This window comes from Nyctereutes procyonoides, unplaced genomic scaffold (genome assembly GCF_905146905.1).
Source record: "Nyctereutes procyonoides isolate TBG_1078 unplaced genomic scaffold, NYPRO_anot_genome, whole genome shotgun sequence".
NCBI lineage: Eukaryota > Metazoa > Chordata > Mammalia > Carnivora > Canidae > Nyctereutes > Nyctereutes procyonoides.
In genome coordinates, this window is record NW_026575125.1 from 80,321,101 (window position 1) to 80,342,554 (window position 21,454).

A 21,454-nucleotide genomic window follows, 5' to 3' on the forward strand; every position below is an offset into this window, starting at 1 on the left:
TCCTCAAAGAACAAGAGAAGTCTCAAACTAAATTTACAACTAAAGGAACAGGAAGAAGAAAAACAAATGAACCCCAAAATTAGTAGAAGGAAAGAAATAAAAAAATGTCAACATAGAAATAAATAAAATAGAGACTAAAAAAGCATAGAAAATATCAGTGAAACTAAGAGCTGGTTCTTTGAAAAGATAAGTAAAATTGACAGACTTTTAGGTAGACTTATCAAGAGAGGGCTCAAATTAAAAATTTAATTAAATCAGAAATGAAAGAGAAGGATTTAAAACTGACACACAGAAATACAACAATAATGAAAGGCTATTATAAATAATTATATGCCAACAAATTGGAGAGCCTAGAAGCAATGAATAAATTCCTAGAAACATACACTCTTCCAAGATTGGATTATGAAGGAATAGAACATCTGAAAAGACCAGTTACTAGTAAACAGATTGAAACAGTAATCAAAAAAACCTCCCAATAAACGAAAGTCCAGAACTAGACAATTTCACTGGTGAATTCTACCAAACATTTAAAGACTGAATATGTGTGCTTCTCAAACTTTTCCAGAAAATTGAAGAAGAGAGTACACGTTGAACTCACCTTATTGACCCAGCATTGCAGTGATACCTAACCAGTCAAGATGCCACACAAAAAAAGAAAATTACAGGCCAGTTTCCTTGATGAACATACGTGAAAAATACTCAACAAAATATTAGCAAGCCAAATTAAACAATATAACAAGTAAAAGGATTATATATCACAATCAAGTGAAATTTATTCCAGAGATGCACAGAGGGTTTACATCTGTAAATCAATCAATATGATATACTGTCCATTACAATATAAAGTATAAAAATCATATGATAATTTCAATAGATGCAAAAAAATTATTTGACATAATTCATCCATTTATGATAAAAATCTCAACAAAATGGGTATAGAAGGAATGTATCACAACATAAAGGACATATATGAGAACCCCACAGCTAATATCATACGCAATGGTGAAAAGCTGAAAGATTTTCCCTCTGAGATTAGAAACAAAACAAGGATGGCCACTTTTTCCACTTTTATTCAACATAGCATTGGAAATGCTAGCCAGAGCAATTAGGTAAGAAAAAGAAATGAAAGGCATTCAAACTGCAAAAGAAAGAGTAAAAACTCACTATTTTCAGACAAATATATGTGTATATATGTATCTATATTTATACTTTATACTTATATTTGTAAAAAGCCCTAAAGACGCCACCAAAAACTGTTAGAGTGAATAAAAAAAATTCAGGAAAGTCATTGGGTACATAATCAACATTTAGAAATGTGTTGCACTTCTATATACTAACAACGAACTATCGGAAAGAGAAATTGAGGAAACACATTTACAATTACATCAAAATAAATAAAGTACTTAGGAATAAATTTAACTGAGGAGATGAAAGACTTATACTATGAAAACTATGACATTGATGAAAGAGATTGAAGAAGACGCAAAAAAAGTGAAGATACTCTATGCTCATGGATTGGAAGAATTAATATTGTTAAAATGTCCATATTACCCAGAGCAATATACTGATTCATTGCAATCCTCATCAAAATCCCAATGGTATTTTTCAAAGAAACATAACAAACAATCCTAAGGTTTTTATGGAACCACAAAAGATTCTGAATAGCCAAAAGCAATCTTGACAAAGAGGAACAAGGCTGGAGGTATCCTACTCCCTAATTTCAAACTATATTACACAGCCAACTATAGTAATCAACATAATATAATATTGACATTAAAACAGAGATCAATGTAATAGAATAGAGAGCCCAGAAATAAACTCACACAAATATAGTCAATTTATGACAAAGGAAGCAAGACTATACAATGGGGAAAGATAGTCACTTTAATAAATGCTGTTGGGAAAAGTTACAGACACAGGCAAAAGAATGAAACTAGACTACTATTTTATGCACAAAAATTAACTCAAATTGGATAGAAGATTTATTTTTGGTTTTGTTTTGTTTTGTATTGTTTTGTTTTGTTTTGTTTTTGGATAGAAGATTTAAATGTAAGACCTGAAACCATAAAAATCCCAGAAGAAAACAGGTAGTAAGCTCCTTGACATTGATCTTGGCGATGTTTTTCTGGATGTGTCTCCAGAAACAAAGGCAACAAAAGCATAATAAACAAGTGGAACTACATCAAACTAATCTGTACAACCAAAGAAGTTATCAAGTGAAAAGACAACCTACTGAATGGGAGAAAATATTTGCAAATCATATACCAATAAGGAGTTAATATCCAAAATATGCAAAGAACTTATACAATCAATATTAAAAGTGAAGCAAAAGGGACACCTGGGTGGCTCAGTGGTTGAGTGTCTGTCTTTGGCTCAGGGCGTGATCCTGGAGACCCGGGATTGAGTCCTGCATCGGGTTCCCTGTGTGGAGCCTGCTTATCCCTCTGCCTGTGTCTCTGCCTCTCTCTCTCTGTGTCTCTCATGAATAAATAAATAAAATCTTTTTAAAAAGTGAAACAAAGAATCCAATTAAAAATGGGCAGCGAAAATAAATAGACATTTTCCAAAGAATGCATATTAATGGCCAACAGATATATGAAAAGGCACTTTACATCACTAATCATCGGGGAAATGCAAATCAAACCACAATGAGATATCACTTCACACCTCTTAAAATGGCTATTATCAAAAATACAAGTTTTAGCAAGTGTTGGCAAAGATGGTGAGAAATGGGAACCCTTGTGCACTGTTGGTGAGAATGTAAATTAATACAGCCATTATGAAAAATAGCATGGAGAGTCCTTAAAAAATAAAAATAGAAATATCGTATGATCCATCAATTCTACTCCTGAATATTTATCTAAAGAAAATGAAAAAACTAACTTGAAAAGATATACATGTCCCCATATACATTTTAGTATTTTCACAATAGCTAAGATGTGGGAGTAACCCATGTGTTCATGGTATATGAATGGATATGAGTTCCGGGATCGAGTCCCACATTGGGCTGTCTGCATGGAGCCTGCTTCTCCCTCTGCCTATGTTTCTGCCTTCTCTCTGTGTCACTAATGAATAAATAAATAAAATCTTTTTTAAAATGTGAGATTTATATATATATGTGTGTGTGTGTGTATATATATGTGTGTATATATATGTGTGTGTGTATTATATATATATACATATATATATTATTGAGCCATACAAAAGAATGAAATCTTACCATTCTGACAACATGGATGGACCTTGACAGCATTATGCTAAGTGAAATAAGTTAGGGAAAGACAAATATCATTTGTTCTAATTTATATATGGAATCTAAAAATAAATAAATAGACAAAAAATTTAAAGAATGAGCTAATAGATACAGAGAACAAAGTTGTGGTTGCCAGAGATGGGGGTGGAACACATTGAAGTGTGGGTGAAATCAGTGAAGAGGGTTAAAAATACAGACGTACAGCCATCAGTTAAATAGGTCATCAGGATGTAATGTACAGTGTGGTGATTTTAGTTAATACTGTGTCATAATTTGAAGGTTGCTAAGAGAGTAAATTTTTAAAGTTTTTATCACAAAATTAAAAAATTCTGTAACTATGTGTGGTGATGGATGTTAACTAGATTTATTGTAGTGATCATTTCACAATATATACAAATATAAAATTGTATTGTACACCTGAAACTAACTGTATATGTCAATTTTACATAACTAAAAAAAGAATTATATCAAAGATTGACATTTGAACAAATGTAGATATTTGTGGCTTAAGTCTATTGAAGTCATGTCAAGCTTTTCCTTTGTAAATAGAATTTTCCTTTCTCAGAGTGGTTTACAAGATTTCTGGCCAGTGTGTTGAAGTACTGAGTACTCTCTTCTTTTTTTATTTCTTCTTATTTACCTTTTCAGAAGCTCATTGTTCTCTCTGCAAGTGTATAAATAATAAAAACTTAGAATTTTTCTTTGTTTTTATTGAAGTTCGATTTGCCAACATATAGTATAACACCCAGTGCTCATCCTATCAAGTGCCTTCCTCTGTGCCCATCACCCAGTTACCCCAACCCCCTGCCCACCTCCCCTTCCACAACCCTTTGTTTGTTTCCCAGAGTTAGGAGTCTCTCATGGTTTGTCTCCCTCTCTAATTTTTCCCACTCAGTTCCCCTCCTTTCCCTTATAATCCCTCTGACTATTTCTTATATTCCATGCATGAGTGAAACCATATGATGATTGTCCTTCTCCAATTGACTTATACTCAGCATAATACCCTCCAGTTCCATCCACGTCAATGCAATTGGTGGGTATTCGTCCTTTCTGATGACTGAGTAATATTCCATTGTATATATATACCACATCTTCTTTATCCATTCATCTGTCAAAGGACATCGTGGCTCCTTCCACAGTTTGGCTATTGTGGACATTGCTGCTATAAACATTGAGGTGCAGGTGTCCCGGTGTTTCACTACATCTGTATCTTAGATGAAATTTAAACTAGCAAGTGTTAGTCCTTTTCTGAAGCCCTGGTGAAATACTTTCTTTTTATAATTTAGAGTAGGGCCATAGAGTAGTAAGAAGTGTAGTGGGGAACCAAGTTCTGGTTGAAATTCAAATTGGTGTAGTTTATAGAACTTAACATACTTTATCATAAATCATCAGAAGCTTGCTTATTGCCTTTCAGGTTTGCCATTAGCAGACTATTGGCATTTTGTTGTTTTTTTTTTTGACATATAAATGGCATTGGTTCATAAATAACAAGAATTATGATAGTCTATCCAAAGCTTTTTGTGTAAATATATAAGATGGAACCAGTTCAATCCAAAATTTAATCCTATACCTATTATGTGTGTAAGAATGTGCTAAATCTTTGATTTGTAAGGTTTTGGACCAAAATATATATATTCCCAGCCCAATGGGATAGAAGGAGAAAAGGATTTAGCTGAAAAAACTTTTACTATAATGCAGAATCATTTGAGTCACAAATAGATGATCTTGTTCACCTAGACAAGCATAAGCACTAAATAGAAAAGGAGGTATTCATTAGATGATGTTGAATACTGACACTGTTGGAGAAGTCATGATCCTCATGAGCAAAGCAGTTGGACACCAGTAGATTCAGAGTTACAGCATGTTTTGATTGTTATTGAGGAAAACTTGTTTTAATTGTGCAAGTGGGTATGCATTCTAAGGCTCTATTAGAAGGAAACATAATGCAAAATTTCGCTGAGTAAAAATGTTACTTATGTATTGTCTCTGACCCCAAAGGAGTGTTCAAAGTAGTTAAAGAGTCAAGACATGCATATATGAAGCCATTATTGACTTGACAGAATAAGAACCTACCCTACATCTTCGCATAAGCTTTCTTGGTCCTGGAATGCTTCATGCAGTATATGGGATTTGAGATGTTCACTGAAGAATTGATAAACTTATTCATGTTAAAATTAAATATACTTTTTGCAGCAGAACCTACTATAACTATTGTTTGACATAATTATTATAAGCAGTGAATTTCATTGTTGCACACCAGGAATAACAATCACAAGTTTAATTCAGACTATCTGGATCCAAATGCAGACTCTACAACTTATTAGTTGCAACACTGTAAAATGGGATAACAATATTCATTTCTTATCGAGTTGTTAAGGATTAATGAGATAATACACCTACATATTGTTGAAATAGCATGAACTCTGGAGTATGACAGACCTTGGTTCAAATTCTGATTCTGCCAGTTACTAGAGCCATTAGGCACTTGAATTCTTCAAGATTCAGTTTTCTCATTTATAAATAGAGATGATAAAGCCTAACTCAAAGAGCTGTTGTGATGATTAAACAAAGCATTTTCAAGTTAAATTTCTACAAGTGATTAAACAAAGCATATTATGTAAAGCACTTGGCAGAATTCCTGACCTAAAATAAATGATCTGAAGATAATGCTATGTTGTTATACAATCTAAAGTCATATAGAGACTCAGCTTTATCTTTCTATTCATGATTTTAGGGTGAAGCTGGTCTTCCTGGATACCCAGGAAACCCTGGAATCAAAGGTTCTATGGGAGATACTGGTTTGCCTGGATTACCAGGGACCCCTGGAGCAAAAGGACAACCAGGCCTTCCTGGATTCCCCGGTAAAATTCTTTTTCTTTAATGCTTCCTTCTTTCCTTCCTGTCTACTCTAACCCATACCATAGAGCAACTTCTTATTTGGTAGACTTCTATTCTACTTCCCAATCAGATACTGACTAGCAACATAATCTTGATCCAGCTCTTTAACTTTTATTTGCCCAAATGTCTTTCTGTATAAAATGAGAATCAGTATTACCAGCTCAGCAGGACAATAACCTGTGGGGGAAAAAAAAACACAAAACCTGCTTGGTAGAGCATTTTTCAATCTTTAACTGCTAGCCACAAGTCAATTAAGAGGCCTTATTGTACTGTACTGTACCAGTGGGTCGAGTGGAGACTGGTGTTCTTAAGCCTGGTATGGTGGTCACCTTTGCTCCAGTCAATGTTACAACTGAAGTAAAGTCTGTTGAAATGCACCATGAAGCTTTGAGTGAGGCTCTTCCTGGGGACAATGTGGGCTTCAATGTCAAGAACGTATCTGTCAAAGATGTTCGTCGTGGCAACGTGGCTGGTGACAGCAAAAATGACCCACCAATGGAAGCAGCTGGCTTCACAGCTCAGGTGATTATCCTGAACCATCCAGGCCAAATCAGTGCTGGATATGCACCTGTGCTGGATTGTCACACAGCTCACATTGCTTGCAAATTTGCTGAGCTGAAGGAAAAGATAGATCGTCGTTCCGGAAAGAAGCTGGAAGATGGTCCCAAGTTCTTGAAATCTGGGGATGCTGCCATTGTTGATATGGTTCCTGGCAAACCTATGTGTGTTAAGAGCTTCTCTGACTATCCTCCTCTGGGCCATTTTGCTGTTCGTGACATGAGACAGATGGTTGCTGTGGGTGTCCTCAAAGCAGTGGACAAGAAGGCAGCTGGAGCTGGCAAAGTCACCAAGTCTGCCCAGAAAGCTCAGAAGGCTAAATGAATATTATCCCCAATACCTGCCACCCCAGTCTTAATCAGTGGTGGAAGAACGGTCTCAGAACTGTTTGTGTCAATTGGCCATTTAAGTTTAATAGGAAAAGACTGGTTAATGATAACAATGCATAGTAAAACCTTCAGAAGGAAAGGAGAATGTTTTGTGAACCATTTTTTTGTGCATGTGTGGCAGTTTTAAGTTATTAGTTTTTAAAATCAGTACTTTTTAATGGAAACAACTTGACCAAAAATCTGTCACAGAATTGTGAGACCCATTAAAACAAAAGTTTAATGAAAAAAAAAAAAAAAGGCAGCCCCAGTGGCGCAGCTGTTTAGCGCCACCTGCAGCCCGGGGTGTGATCCTGGAGACCTGGGATCGAGTCCCACGTGGGGCTCCCTGCATGGAGCCTGCTTCTCCCTCTCCCTGTGTCTCTGCCTCTCTCTCTCTGTGTCTCTATGAATAAATAAATAAGATATTTTTTAAAAAAAAGAGGCCTTACTATTTTTGTAGGTGATAGTATACACTACCAAAACTTAGCCTGCTGCTGATTCTTTTAGAAAGTTGTGCTCAGGCACACAGTTCGGTGACTGTTAGTAGGACAGTTGTTCAGTTCATTTATATGACAAGGACTGAGTCATGCAAGCAAAGAGACTTAGCACTATAGTCAAGTAGGTAGCCTGAACTAGATTATTATACTACCTCCTCTGTTATGCATGTATTTAATTTGTTCATATGTCTTTTGAGTTGCACAGTGGCAAGGATAGAGTGGGCCTTTGATTATCTTTTCCTTAACATTTTAATGAAGTATGATGTAGAGTAAAATGTACAAGACTAGGAGATGAGTTTTCGCCCATGTATATATCTGTGTACTTACCACATATATCAAGATATAAAATAGTTCCCTTGCCCCATAAAGTTTTAACCATGCCCCTTCACAGTGAACCTGCCCCCCAAAGTAATCACTACTATGATTTCTATCACCATCAAGTAATTTCACCTGTTTTTGAAATTCATATAAATGGAATCATACATTTTATATCCTCCTGTCTGGCTTCTTTCACTCATGTCTGTAAGCTTCATTTATCTTATTGCATGTGTCAATAGTTTGTTTTTTTTAATAATTGCATTGTAATATTCCATTGAAGAAATACATAATAATCAATTACCATTCACCTTTTGATGGACTTGTGGGTTGTTTCCAGTTTGAGACTATTAAAAAAGATGGTATTAACATTCTTTGACATGCTTTTGGTGGACATACATACTCCTTTCTCTTAGACAATAACTTGGTAATAGAATTATTGAATCATAGCAGAGGTATACATCTAACTTTAGTGCATGGTGCCAATTTTTGAAAGTGGCTTTATAAATTACAATCACACATGCAATGTATGAAATGTTCTTAAGTGGCTCCTGGTAGCTTGTAATTATACTGTGGTCAGTACTTTGTATTGTGAAATGACCAGTTGCCTATGTCCTTACCTCATTTGGTGTTGTCAATCTTTAATTTTAGGTGTTCTGGTGGGTATATTGAAGTGTATCATTAACATTTTAACTTACTTTTTTTAAATGAATGACAATATTAAACACCTTTCCATATACTTTTTAAAAAAGATTTTATTTATTCATGAGAGACACACACAGAGAGAGAGAGAGAGAGAGAGAGAGAGAGGCAGAGACATAGGCAGAGGGAGAAGCAGGCTCCACACAGGGAGCCCAATGCGGGACTTGATTTCAGGACCCCAGGATCACACCCTGAGCTGAAGGCAGACACTCAACCGCTGAGCCACCCAGGCATCCCTCATATACTTACTGGCCATTTGGATAGCATCTTTTTGAAATGTCTGCTCCATGTTTTATTGCTCACATTTATTGAGTTGTTTGCCCTTTTTTTCTTATTAATTCAAAACATTTCTTTATATATTCTGCATATGAGTCTTTGTCAGATACATGTACTATAAATATGTTCTTTCTGTCTCAAATTCGCCTTTTATTCCTAATGCTGTTGTGTGATGACATTTCTTAATGCTATTGTGTGAACAAAAGTTGTTTTTTTTCAAAAGTTAATTTTGATAAAGTCTAGTTCATTTTCTTTCATAGTTAGTGCTTTTTGTGTCCCATTCACAAAATCTTTGCCTACTCAAGTTTATGGAAATATTCTTCTATTTTCCTACAGTGTTTAATGTTAAGCTTTTATATTTAGGTTTATGATTTGTCTTGAATAAAAATATTTTTATGGTTTGAAGTAGGGGCCAAGGTTCGTTTTTTTTCATACAGATATTCAGTTGCTCCATGCTGTTTTTTTTCCTTTAAAAGAACCTGAGATCTTCTGTTCTTCTCATCAAAAGACATCATTAAGGAAATGAATAGGGAAGCCGCAGACTAGGAGAAAATACTTGCAAAACAAGTATCTGACAAATGACTGATATCTGGGATATATAAGCAACTTCTGCAATTCAATAATAACAAGATATACAATCCACTTTTTTAAATGGGGAAAACTTTGAACAGACGTTTCACAAAAGATGATATATGGATGGCCAAGATGATTTATGGATAAGCACATGAAAAGGTGATCAATATTATTAGCCATCAGAGAAATGCAAATTAATACCACAGTGAAGTAGCATTACATTCCTACCAGAATGTTATTACTAAAACAACTGATAATCACCATATGTTGTACAAGAATCTGGAGCAACTGGAATTCTGAAACGTTGTGAGTGTCAAATGGTTTGGCAGGTTTTTTTTAAAGATTTTATTTATTCATTCATTCATGAAAGACACACAGAGAGAGAGGCAGAGACATAGGCAGAGGGAGAAGCAGGCTCCACGCAGGGAGCCGGATATGGGACTTGATCCCAGGTCTCCAGGATCACGCCCTGGGCTGAAGGCAGCGCTAAACCGCTGAGCCACCCGGGATCCCCCGGTTGTTTTTTTTTTTTTTTTTTAATAATATACACCATACACCTCTTCTGACTCATCAGTTCCATTCCTATCTAGGTATTTATCCAAGATAAAGTAAGACATATGTCCACAAAAATACTGGTGCAGAAATATTCCTTAGCAACATTATTCATAATAGCTAAAAACTGGGAGTAGAACAGGTTTCCATGAATAGAATAGATATTCATAGCACTGAAAACCTAACAGTGACCCAAATGTCCAACAATAGATGAATGTATTAAAAAATTGGTATATACATACAATGGAATCCTACCAATTCTTCCAGTGTAATATTGTGGTGATTATTTTTTATTATGAATCTATAATAATGCCAGCCTTTGGGTAAATAACTTTAAAGACTTAAAATTATTCTTTAAAATATTCAGCAAATATTAGCATCTTTCTTGGATTTTTTCTCTATTCTCCACTGTTTCTGTGTCAGCACTATAAATTATAAGCTTGAGTTGTAACTCTTAAAGCAATACAGTTTTTCTTTTATAATTAAATTGAGTTATTCGAATTCTAGGAACCCCAGGACTTCCTGGACCAAAAGGTATTAATGGTCCTCCTGGGAACCCTGGCCTTCCAGGAGAACCTGGTCCCGTAGGTAAGCATGAAACCTAAGGGTTTGTTGTTCTATAAAATTATAGCTCATATTCATTTTAGGAAAGTCAAATCATATCTGGGAGCTGTGAACATTTTTAAGATGAGAAAACATGGTGATCATTCACTTAGTACTACTTGTTAGGTACAAGTGAGCAACTCGTTTTTTCAAAGTGAACAACTCAATAAAAATTACTTAAAATTACTACTTTGGAACCTTATTTTGGGGGCTCTTTCCAGGGACAGTTATTTCAAGTATCCTACAATTAGTGGAAGCTCTGGTATTTTTTAGAAAGCTCTTGGCCCCATATATGAGGCCTATAATGCACCCCATTCCACCCACATTCCTTACTCTACTTGATATTCTAAAGCTAGATTAAAATGAGAAACTGAAAGATTTTGGATACTGAGTGGAGGAAGATAAGGTTCTTCCTTAATCTCATTAGCCTTTGTTGTGATTTAAAGGGGTGTCTCAGAAGTACTTTGTGTCATTTGGATAGAACTATTTGAAGCTAGTATGGAAAGAATGGGTAATTTGGAAGGAAAGGGAATTGGGAAGATAGGTATAACCTGCTGTGCCCTGTGCTTTAGGTGGTGGAGGGCGTCCTGGGCCACCAGGGCCTCCAGGTGAAAAAGGCAACCCAGGTCAAGATGGTATTCCTGGACCAGCTGGACAGAAGGGTGAACCAGGTGCTATATTTTTTTAATTGTTCCTAATTTTCTAATTCATTCCTTGTCTTTTTTAACTTTTGCCCTTTTTTACCACAATTAAATTATGTCTTCTTTCTTAACCTTTAAGCTACTATACACTTTTCCCTTCCTAAGTACCTTCTTGCACTTTGTACTGAGAATATTACTTCATATTGATCAATTAGGTTGCCTCCTTCTTATAAAAGAACTCTATATCCTTTCTTCCCCAGTTTTTCATGTAAAGAAGTTACCCAGCTGTTTTCATCTTCTCTAGATGACCTTATTTCACCATGCAATCTACATTCCACTTATATATCTATATGTGTATAAAGTTATATTTATTTTATCTATTTGAGAGTTTTGGTTTATGCTCTGACAGGTCAACCAGGCTTTGGAATCCCAGGACCCCCTGGACTCCCAGGACTTTCTGGTAATAAAACATGCAGATCAGTCAATATAAAGGGAATGTGCTCCAGTACATTTATTTTTCCATTTATCATTTACTGTTATAAAATGCACATGCAACCCCAGAAAAGTCAAAGCTAAAGTTATATCTAAAAGCAGTTCTTTTTTTAAAAAGTTATATTTATTTATTTTAGAGAGAGAGAGAGTGGGAGCGAGGGTACGGGCAGAGGGAAAGAGAGGAAGAGAAGCAGATTCCCCACTGAGCCTGGAGCCTGACATTGGGCTTGATTACAAGACCCTGAGATCATGACCTGAGCCGAAATCAAGAGTCAGATGCTTAACCGACTGAGCCACCCAGGCACCCCTTAAAGCAGTTCTTAGTTAACAATACAGTAAAAAGTGACGTGCTATATAAAAATGCATTCTTAAAGAAATTTACATAAAACTATCTCTTCACTAATTTCATAAGTAACTGCTGAGGAAAGAAAGCTAATATGTAGAAATGGGTAGATTTCACTAAATTTTTAAAAAGTCTTTCAGCCAGAAAAATACTCTGTTCTCCACATGGAAACAAAACCAAGGTAATATGAGGAAACTGCAGAAATATGTACCAATAATAAAAATGGAAAACTCCGTATAAAGATACGTCTTGCATTATTTTGAGGGGATATGTGCTCATACACATCAACTTGCCCTCACTTGTTCTTACTTTCATTGTAAGCACCAAATAGTTATTTGAATGACTGAATGTGTGTACAGATACGCCTGTTTATGTTCTGAAATGACCATTAGCTATTCTATGGAAGCTTTTTTCAAACCACAGGCATATTGATAACCTTCCAATGATCCTAATGTGAAAATTATTACTTTAATGTGCCACTGTTATATCACTTTCAGCCATATTGGTGGTATAGAAAAAATGTTGAGAATAGTTTGTCTGGATTGAGTTTTAAATCTTGAACAGAATGGTCTTCAGGGATATCCAGCAAACTCTGAAGATGCCTATCTTCATTCGTCTCAAAATATTCAAGGAATTTCCTCCAGCCATCTCTAACCTGTTCATGCCAATACTTTAAATTTTTCTATTTTTCTATTTTTTATTTTCTTGCAGCCACTGATCATGTGATCATTGCTCTGTGTCCTAATACAAAGGGTATCTTTCAGGATCCAAGCTATTATTCTTTTTCTATTTCTATATGTACTCTAATAAATATTTCTGATAATAGATGAATATATTTAATAAGAATGATTTTTTTGGATGGGTTAGGGATTTGGTAGGAGATAGAAATGATCCTATTGAATCCCATCACTTGTTCTAACAAGAATGAATAGATTTAGCCTTACAGGCAAGCCTAATACAGGCAGTATCATTTAATGTGTTCCCTAATGTCACTTTGCTTTTATATTTTATAGGTCAAAAGGGTGATGGAGGATTACCTGGCATTCCAGGAAACCCTGGCCTTCCTGGTCCAAAAGGAGAACCAGGCTTTCAGGGTTTCCCTGGTGTCCAGGGTCCCCCAGGCCCTCCTGGCTCTCCAGGTCCAGCTCTGGAAGGCCCTAAAGGCAACCCTGGGCCTCAGGGTCCTCCTGGGAGACCAGGTATGTACATGAGTAGTAGGGAATGGTCTATTTATTCATTAATTTATTTCATTTTGCTGGCAGGTTATTCAGTTTTTAGGACTTTAGACTCTATAATCTAAGAAGTTCTTACAAGTAAAATAGCTTGGTTTATACCTAGCTCCATCCATTTCTGTGGCATCTAATAATTCTTTTCAATAACGCCTTTTATCACTTAAGATTGAACTAAAACCAACTTGGAGGAAAAAAGGAAATAGTGGATTTATTGGTCTTTTTATTAAACATAAAACTATACTGATAACCTGGCAGCAAAATGCCATCTGCATTTTTAATGTGAGCTTCTCAGCATGTCATCACAGAAATCATTTTAGTGATCACCCCATAGATGCTTGTGGTCCATACCAAAAGTGTTGCTATGGTTCTGTCATAGCATGACATGATCAGCAAATGTCACCAAGCACAATAAAAACATTTTATCTTCTCTAGGAACTAGGCAATCAAATTTATCTTCAACATCACAGCATGATTAAATTGAATAGCGATTTCTTCATACCAGCTTCATGTCTATACCTCATTTGTCTCGTGTTAACTGCTCTTGTAGTCTCAATTTTGCATCCAATGTTCACTTTTCATTTTGTGTATGTGCTATGTCACTTCATTTTGCTAAGTTTGGAAATGCTTGTTTTCATCCGGGATTAATGTTGCTGAGCACAATCACTGGTGATAGATTATTAAGAGATTTTTGGGACTGCATATTCAATTTTTATATTTTGAGTAACTTAAAATTTGGCCTTCACTGATTTAAAATAATAAGAGAAATCTAAGTTTAAAGAAACAAAATTGTCCTTTCAACCTTTGAAAGTCTCTGACTTGTTTTTTGAATGTATTTAAAAATGAAAGGTTCCATTTAAATTACCATAGACTCTGAAGTAATTGAGTTAATTTTAATAAGATATGCTCTGAAAACATGAATCAAATGGGATCACATACTTTGTTCAGAGGATCATTTTCAAAACCAGATTTTATCTAATCTGACTTGACTGTTTATAGAGTATAGAGGGTATTTAGAATTTTACCTCTTTTTACTATTGAAGAAAACCAGTGAAAACCTCCTCAGCCATATTAACTCTTGCATGTAAAGAAATGACACCAATGTCTTGCTTGGTTGTGCATGCAATAATTATAAAATAAACCAAACTATTATCATTTTTTATATTTTAATCAGCACTCTGGTTATTTGTTCTTTACTAGTAATGGAGCTCACTGTGGAACATCTTTGTGAAATGTGTTAATGTGTTAATGTAAAGACATTAGTCACAAAAATGCTTTAAAAAATTTCTGTTTCTAAACAGTAGGAAGAACACCTCCCTGAAGAGTAGTTTGTGACTTCTCAGTTTGTTCATAGACTACAAATTAAAATGGAGTTTGAAACCCAATTGTCTTAGAATTGGTTGTTTTTGAGTTTGTGGTAATGATTATTATAAAAATGTGTTTTTTTGCTTTTCAAAATATTACATGCGCTGTCTTTATTTTAGTGCTGATGCTAGGTGGTAATAATTTGGTTTATCTAAAGGTGCATGAATATGAACTTCCAGAGTATTCTTTTATTGAATTAAAGTTTAACTTGAAAGAAGTTAGTGTAATGCTTTAGTTTCTTGGTATTGCTAACAATTTTGATATTTTTCCTTTTTGTTAATGATGACATTGGGCCTTGGTGAACTTTGATCCCTATCCAGGTCCTACAGGTTAGCTCCTTAACTCCAAAGTAGTAACTGCATGAACCTTGAAACTTTCTTTATATTTTTATATATATTTATATTTATGTGTGTATATATAGTTATACACATATATGCATGCATATATGTATATATGTGTATATATATCATCTTATATATAATTCTCTCTCTCCATATATATACATATATATACCTGTACCTAATATTTTCAAGTGTTTGAATATATTTTAAGAGCATATATGCCAATTCAATTCTTACATGTTGGTCTATCTCTGAAAGTTGAAAGAACTGTAGAGTCCAATGTTTCTGTCTATTAGAATAGCCCAAAATTACCTAGTTAGGAAAACTAGTTTAACATTTTAAAATTCATGTATCTTTGTCATTTGTAGACAAAAATTTATAGTACCCAAAAATGTATTTGAATAATATTTTACCTTTACTTTCAGTGTTGAGTGTATTTCTTATTTTTGTTTTATATCTCTTAATGTAAATGGAATAAAACTATCCTTCAAAAAGGCATTCTTTTTTTAACTTTTTATTTAAATTCCAGTTAGTTAACATACAGTGTAATATTAGTTTCAATTACAATTTAGTGATTCAACACTTGCAAACAATACCCGATGCTCATCACAAAAAGTGTACTCCTTAATCCCTGATACCTGTTTCATCCATCTCCCCTCCCACCTCCCATCTAGTAACCATCAGTTCTCTATAATTAAGAATCTCTTTCTTGGTTTGCCTCTGTCTTTTTTCCTCTATGCTCATTTGTTCTGTTTCTTAAATTCCACATATGAATGAAGTCATATGGTATTTGTCTTTCTCTGACATATTTCACTTACCATAATACTCTCTAGCTCCATCCACATTGTTGCAAATAGCAAGATTTCTTTCTTTTTATGGCTCAGTAATATTCCATTGTATGTATGTATACTACATTTTCTTTACTCATCAGTCAATGAACATTTGGGCTGTTTCCATAATCTGACTATTGTAAATAATGCTGCTATTAAACATCAGGGTGCATGTATCCCTTTAAATTAGTATTTTTGTATCCTTTGGGTAAATAGGGTGAAACTGTTGGATCATAGGGTAGTTCTAGTTTTAACTTTTTGAGGAACCTCCGTACTGTTTTCCACAGTGGCTGCATCAGTTTGCATTCCCACCAATAGTGCAGGAGGGCTTTGACTTTTCCCCAAAAAAGATACTCTTTTAAAAACTATAATATGTATTATCAGATCCTGCAAATATGCAATTCTTGACTTGCCACAACTCTTATAATTTTTTAAACCATTCCATCTTCACATTTTGGGTTGTCACAAAGTTCTAAATTCTCCTGCTATGAAAATGGATGAATAGGTACAGAATAAAAAAATCTATACAACCAACACAGATCAGAAGCCTCTTAATCTCATTTAAAAGTATATTCCTGAGTTCTGGCTATTGGGAATGGCAGGAAATTTTCTTTTCTGAGTTAAAATTCATAATTTCTCAAAATTCTTTTTTGGAAGCCATCTATTTCTATCTGAATGGATTCCCTAGTTAACTTACTCCTACTTCAGTCCTTCCACAAACCCATAATTTCATAGAGCCATAGAGTATCTGATCTAGAAGAGACCTAAGTTTTACACTTTTCAAAGAGATATTACTCACCAGTCACTTGTTAAAGATGGCAAGACAGGTTTTATTTGAGACTGTTGCAGTAGGGGAGAAACAGTTGTGATGGGGGAAAGAGACTGAGCTCAACTCTGAATTCAAGGGTAAATGAGGATTTATAGTCAACCAGCGGAGTGAGGGAGTTAGTGGATGAAAAATTACTAGCAGGAAACATTAAGGGCAGGTATATTCTTGCTAAACTGGCCCAATGGAATTCTTGCTAAAGTCAGGCCAAAGACTTAGACATCTAGGTTGGGGGATGAGGGACTTGATCAGATATCAGCAGTGGGAAGACTCTCCCTAAAGTGACTTGCTAAACAATTCTTGCTAAAACTAGACTTCAGCCTACCAAAAACAGGGCCCAAGAATGAGGCCTAGTTGAGAAGGCTCAGAGGAGCCTGTCTAAAGTGTATTCAAGGAGAGAATCTTTGTCACATATGAGAAAACTAAGGCCCAAAGATGTTAAGAAGCTTACTCAAGGTCATACTCTTTAGCTGGTAATCTGACTTAGGGCTTTCCAGTGCTCTGTTAAGTGTCTGTTTTACTCCTAACATATATCATCCTTTGATAATGGCAGTTGTATGGATCAATGCTTATGATCTGGCTTCTGATTCTAGTTACAGTAAGTGATGAAGCAAAGTTGCTTCTGCCATTTTAGGAGACTCTTAGTTATAGCAGACTGGACCTTACCTCTACTCTCTTGTTTTCTGTTACCTTATAAGTTCCATCAATCCCTATTAACTGCTTCTTGTGTTTTTCCTAAATCGATGTCATAAAAAAGATTAAGACAAGTGCATACTATTTATCACCATGATAAAGAGAAAACTTCAGGCATTCTTTGAAGTAATTTTGAGTACTCCCCTGTCTGACTTGCATACAAGTCTGTGGCCTTGATCACTTCCAGATTTTAGTATTCATTCCACTTTAAAACCAATTTGACATCTTATTTACCAGATATACTCTAAATTACATAGTTATTGGAACCTTGTGTCTATGGTGTTCTTTTCTTCGCAACAATTGGAAACTACAGCCTTCAGTGGAAACTATTTAAAATTTGCCAATAAATTCATCAGCTTACCTTTAGTTATTATGTACAATACTTTAGGGTTTTTATTTTATTTTTTCAGTTAAACTTTGTTAGGACATTTGAGAAATAATGGATTGAGAACTTCCTGTACAAAATTGATTTGGCATATAACTTATTAAAATTTTACCTCTTAGAAGTTAAGATCTTAGAAGTTTTGCTATGATATGATCTGAAGTTTTTTCCTTGTTACTTTCTCAGATGGAAATACATATTTTAATACTTTTATAAGCATTCTAGTTATTGATCCTTTTATAGCAAATACATATATAAAATGTCTTTACTCAAACTTGGAATTACCTTAGGTAGGAATTCTATTTTATTTAACTAATTGCGTGGCCAGACTCTTTCAAACTGTTGTCTTGAGTCAGTTTGCTCTATGTGGTTTAGAAACCATGTACACAGACAGAAGCTGATTTTTAGCCTTCTGAACTTCAAATTATCAAATTCTTTAAAAGTTTTATTACCTAGCTGTAACAGTTATGTTTTATATTTATGTGACATGCCACCATTTACATCATATAATGTACTTGTACTTTTATTAAAAGCTCCTTGAAGGCAGAATTTGGGTCTAGCTAATCTTTGTGTTCCCTGTAGCACCCTGTACATGGCAGATATGAGGTCTATATGTTTTTTAAAGATTTTATTCATGAGAGATAGATAGAGAGAGAGAGAGAGAGAGAGAGAGAGAGAGAGAGAGAGGCAGAGACATAGGCAGAGGGAGAAGCAGGGTCCATGCAGGGAGCCCGACGTGGGACTTGATCCCGGGTCTCCAGGATGCCCTTGACCGAAGGCAGCGCTAAACCACTGAGCCACACGGGCTGCCCAAGGTCTATATTTTTTAAATGAAATTTGATCTTTAATACAACTCTGTGAGGGAGGTTAGGGCAGATAACACTGTTGCCATTATGTGGGTGAGAAAACAAGCTCAGGGAAATTGAATTCTCTATAGTCCCATAGATGTAAACAGTAGAACTGAAAATGGACCCCGGGTCTTCTAATTCCTAGGATTCATGACTCTAGCACAATTTATTCTCTCTGCTAACCTCAGAGTTTATAAATCATAGCAAGACTTCTAAGGAAAGGGAATTGTGTTTATAGTTAATTAACATTAACCAAGAGTTGTCCTATTTATAGTCTTTTTATCTTTTTTTAATGATCCTTCTTTTAATAGTTAATACTCTGATTTAATATGTGCATTGAATAATAATAAAGAAAATGTGATATTTTCTGTGGTTTGGGGTAGGATATTGCATGTCAAAATATTTTAATGTACCCTTTCACTGATGGTCTTCACATTTTTGGAAAATTGAGCTCTTTAACACTCAATGGTGAACAAATACATATTGTTTCTTTCTCTTTGAATAACTTGTTATAAGTAATAATTCACAGAAGAAAGCTTCTTGATGAGTTATGAAAAAAATCAGAATGTGGCTTTATAGCAGTATAGTTGGTAATGGCCGTTGTGTACTTGTATTTTAATTTTTCCATTTAGTCACCTATGATCTTTGTATTTTTGTCTAATGAGGCCTTTAAACTTAACTGTACCTCTTTGAGGTAGTCTGAACATATCAAGAAATTTGTACTTTTGAGTTTTTACCAAAGGAAAGCGGAGGCCAAGATAAACGTAAACATTTATCCAATATTATCCCTTTGTGAAAGGAATGGAAGGCAATCAGTGAAATGGTACTGTCTTATCAACTTTAATATTTGAGATGCTAACTTTTGGAAAGCCATAGTAGCAGTGTTAACATGATATCTTTAGTAGAGTTTTCCATTTTTTGGATTAATGAAAACTAGCAGCTTATTTCCTATAATAAGCTCTATTTGAAAATGTTTGGCTCTCTATACTTCTGTATGGTTCTGTTTGCATACTGATTATGCTGTAGGTATGAGAAATGCTGGCAAAGAGGTTTATTGTTTAACTTGTGCTATAATGTGAACCACTTCTAACTCATAATCTTATTTTGTACTGTGTGATGTCTGATACTGCTAACATCGATCTTTGGGCTTTGGTGAACTCTGATCTTCCCAGGTTTTCAAGGTTAGACTGGTCAATTATTTTTTTTAATGTTTTGTATGTATGATAAGAGAAATGCACTTTTTTTGCTGTAACTCAGAAGTCATTGAAGAGGGCTATTATCCTCAAATACTACCTGCTCTGGTATTTAGCATATTGGTGAAGGTAATGTGACTTGTTTATAATCAAGTTTGAAATGACATTAGGTCTTTGTAGCTTCAGTTATTTATAATAGGTAATACATATGTGAAGACATGTTGAATTTTAAACGGATATACACTTACTGTTATCTTTAAGACTGCAATAAGATTTTTAGACAGGCATCTGGCATATTGATTTTTGTTGCTTGACATTGCTCTGATATGTTTATGTGGCTATTTTCAAAAGTGGAAGAGGGTTACTATTGAGTACTATTAAAAATAATATGTATATGTCCCTTATATCATTAGCAAATCATTAATTTAAATTTGAGGGACTCAAGAATAGCAGGTCTGAATTAATTACATGTAAATTTCCCAATATTTTCTTTTAACAGCAGAAAGAACAATTCCTATAATATGCCTAGTTTTTTTTTTTCAAATATTCTGATAACTTTTAAGACTGGGAAGAGGATCATGAAAGTTTCCCTTTTCTCCCCCATCTTACTCTTACTTTGTCATTGTTAGGCTGATTAACAGTTTATTTTTTCCCCAGTAAGATGATTTGCTACCTGTTTTCTAGTCCATATTATACATTATGGATAAAACTAATAATTTTGCTTAGAAAAACCCTATCCAGGGGTGTGAACTCAGCAGTTGCTTTTGTTTGTTAATTTTAGTACCACCTACTCCAACCCTTTCTTTATGATTGGGAAAGGAATTTCTAAGTGTGTCTTGCCTGGTTGCTGGCCTTGGGAGACTATATAATTTAAACTATTTAAAGATAAAACAATTGTTGTACTGTTGTAGACCTGCTTCCTTTCTCATGGCCATATAGAATAATCACACAGAAATAGCTAAAAAATTTTAAATGGGCTCATATTTTAAAGGTATGTTCTTACTTTCAGTTTTACTAATAATGAAGGTAATAGCAGTAATAATTTTTTAAAGACCTCTTACATAATTCTTACTATGTACCAGGTACTATGTTAAGTAATTTATACATATTTAATCCCTGGATCAACCTGATGAAGTAGGTACTATTCTTATTTCCATTTTAAAGAAGAAGAAATTGAGCCCAAAGAGATTAATAAACTTCCTAAGGTCTAACAGCTAATGATTATTGGAGCTGGGATTACCTAGCTTTCCAGCTCCAGTCCAGCATTCTTAATCCATATGCCATGCTGCCTTTTTAGCATGTAGTCACTGATTCTGGGTTTTAAGAGTATTGGAAGGGAACTAAAGTCTGAATTTTATCTCAGATCAAAAAGATGACCCTTTGTCCATTGGTAAGCATGAACTCAAGTATTCTAAATTCATTTGCCTATGATATTTCCTTCAAAAGTAATCTACACACCTTTGTTTTTTGTTGAAATCAATGAAAAACTAAGATTACCAAAGGAGAAAATGTGTAAGTCTGTTGCCTGTTCGTTATTTAATGCATAATTAGTTTCTTAAGGCAGAACTAGTTGGTTTTAGCTTCAGACACTGCTTAACAAGCAAGTAACAGCTACTTCCCACCTAGTGACAAAAGATGTGGCCACTGATAAGATCTCGGTTGTTTAATGGACCTGA

General features: G+C 34.7%; 1 protein-coding gene across 1 annotated transcript in view; it reads left to right on the plus strand.

The window, feature by feature from the left end:
• COL4A5 (collagen type IV alpha 5 chain) overlaps positions 1 to 21,454 on the plus strand; it is a 284,616-nt gene that overhangs the window by 244,307 nt on the left and 18,855 nt on the right. The window contains exons 37-41 of the mRNA XM_055337689.1: positions 5,988 to 6,114; positions 10,500 to 10,580; positions 11,168 to 11,266; positions 11,646 to 11,696; positions 13,085 to 13,270. Coding sequence (XP_055193664.1) covers positions 5,988 to 6,114; positions 10,500 to 10,580; positions 11,168 to 11,266; positions 11,646 to 11,696; positions 13,085 to 13,270 — 544 coding nt within the window. The remainder of the gene's footprint in view (positions 1 to 5,987; positions 6,115 to 10,499; positions 10,581 to 11,167; positions 11,267 to 11,645; positions 11,697 to 13,084; positions 13,271 to 21,454) is intronic.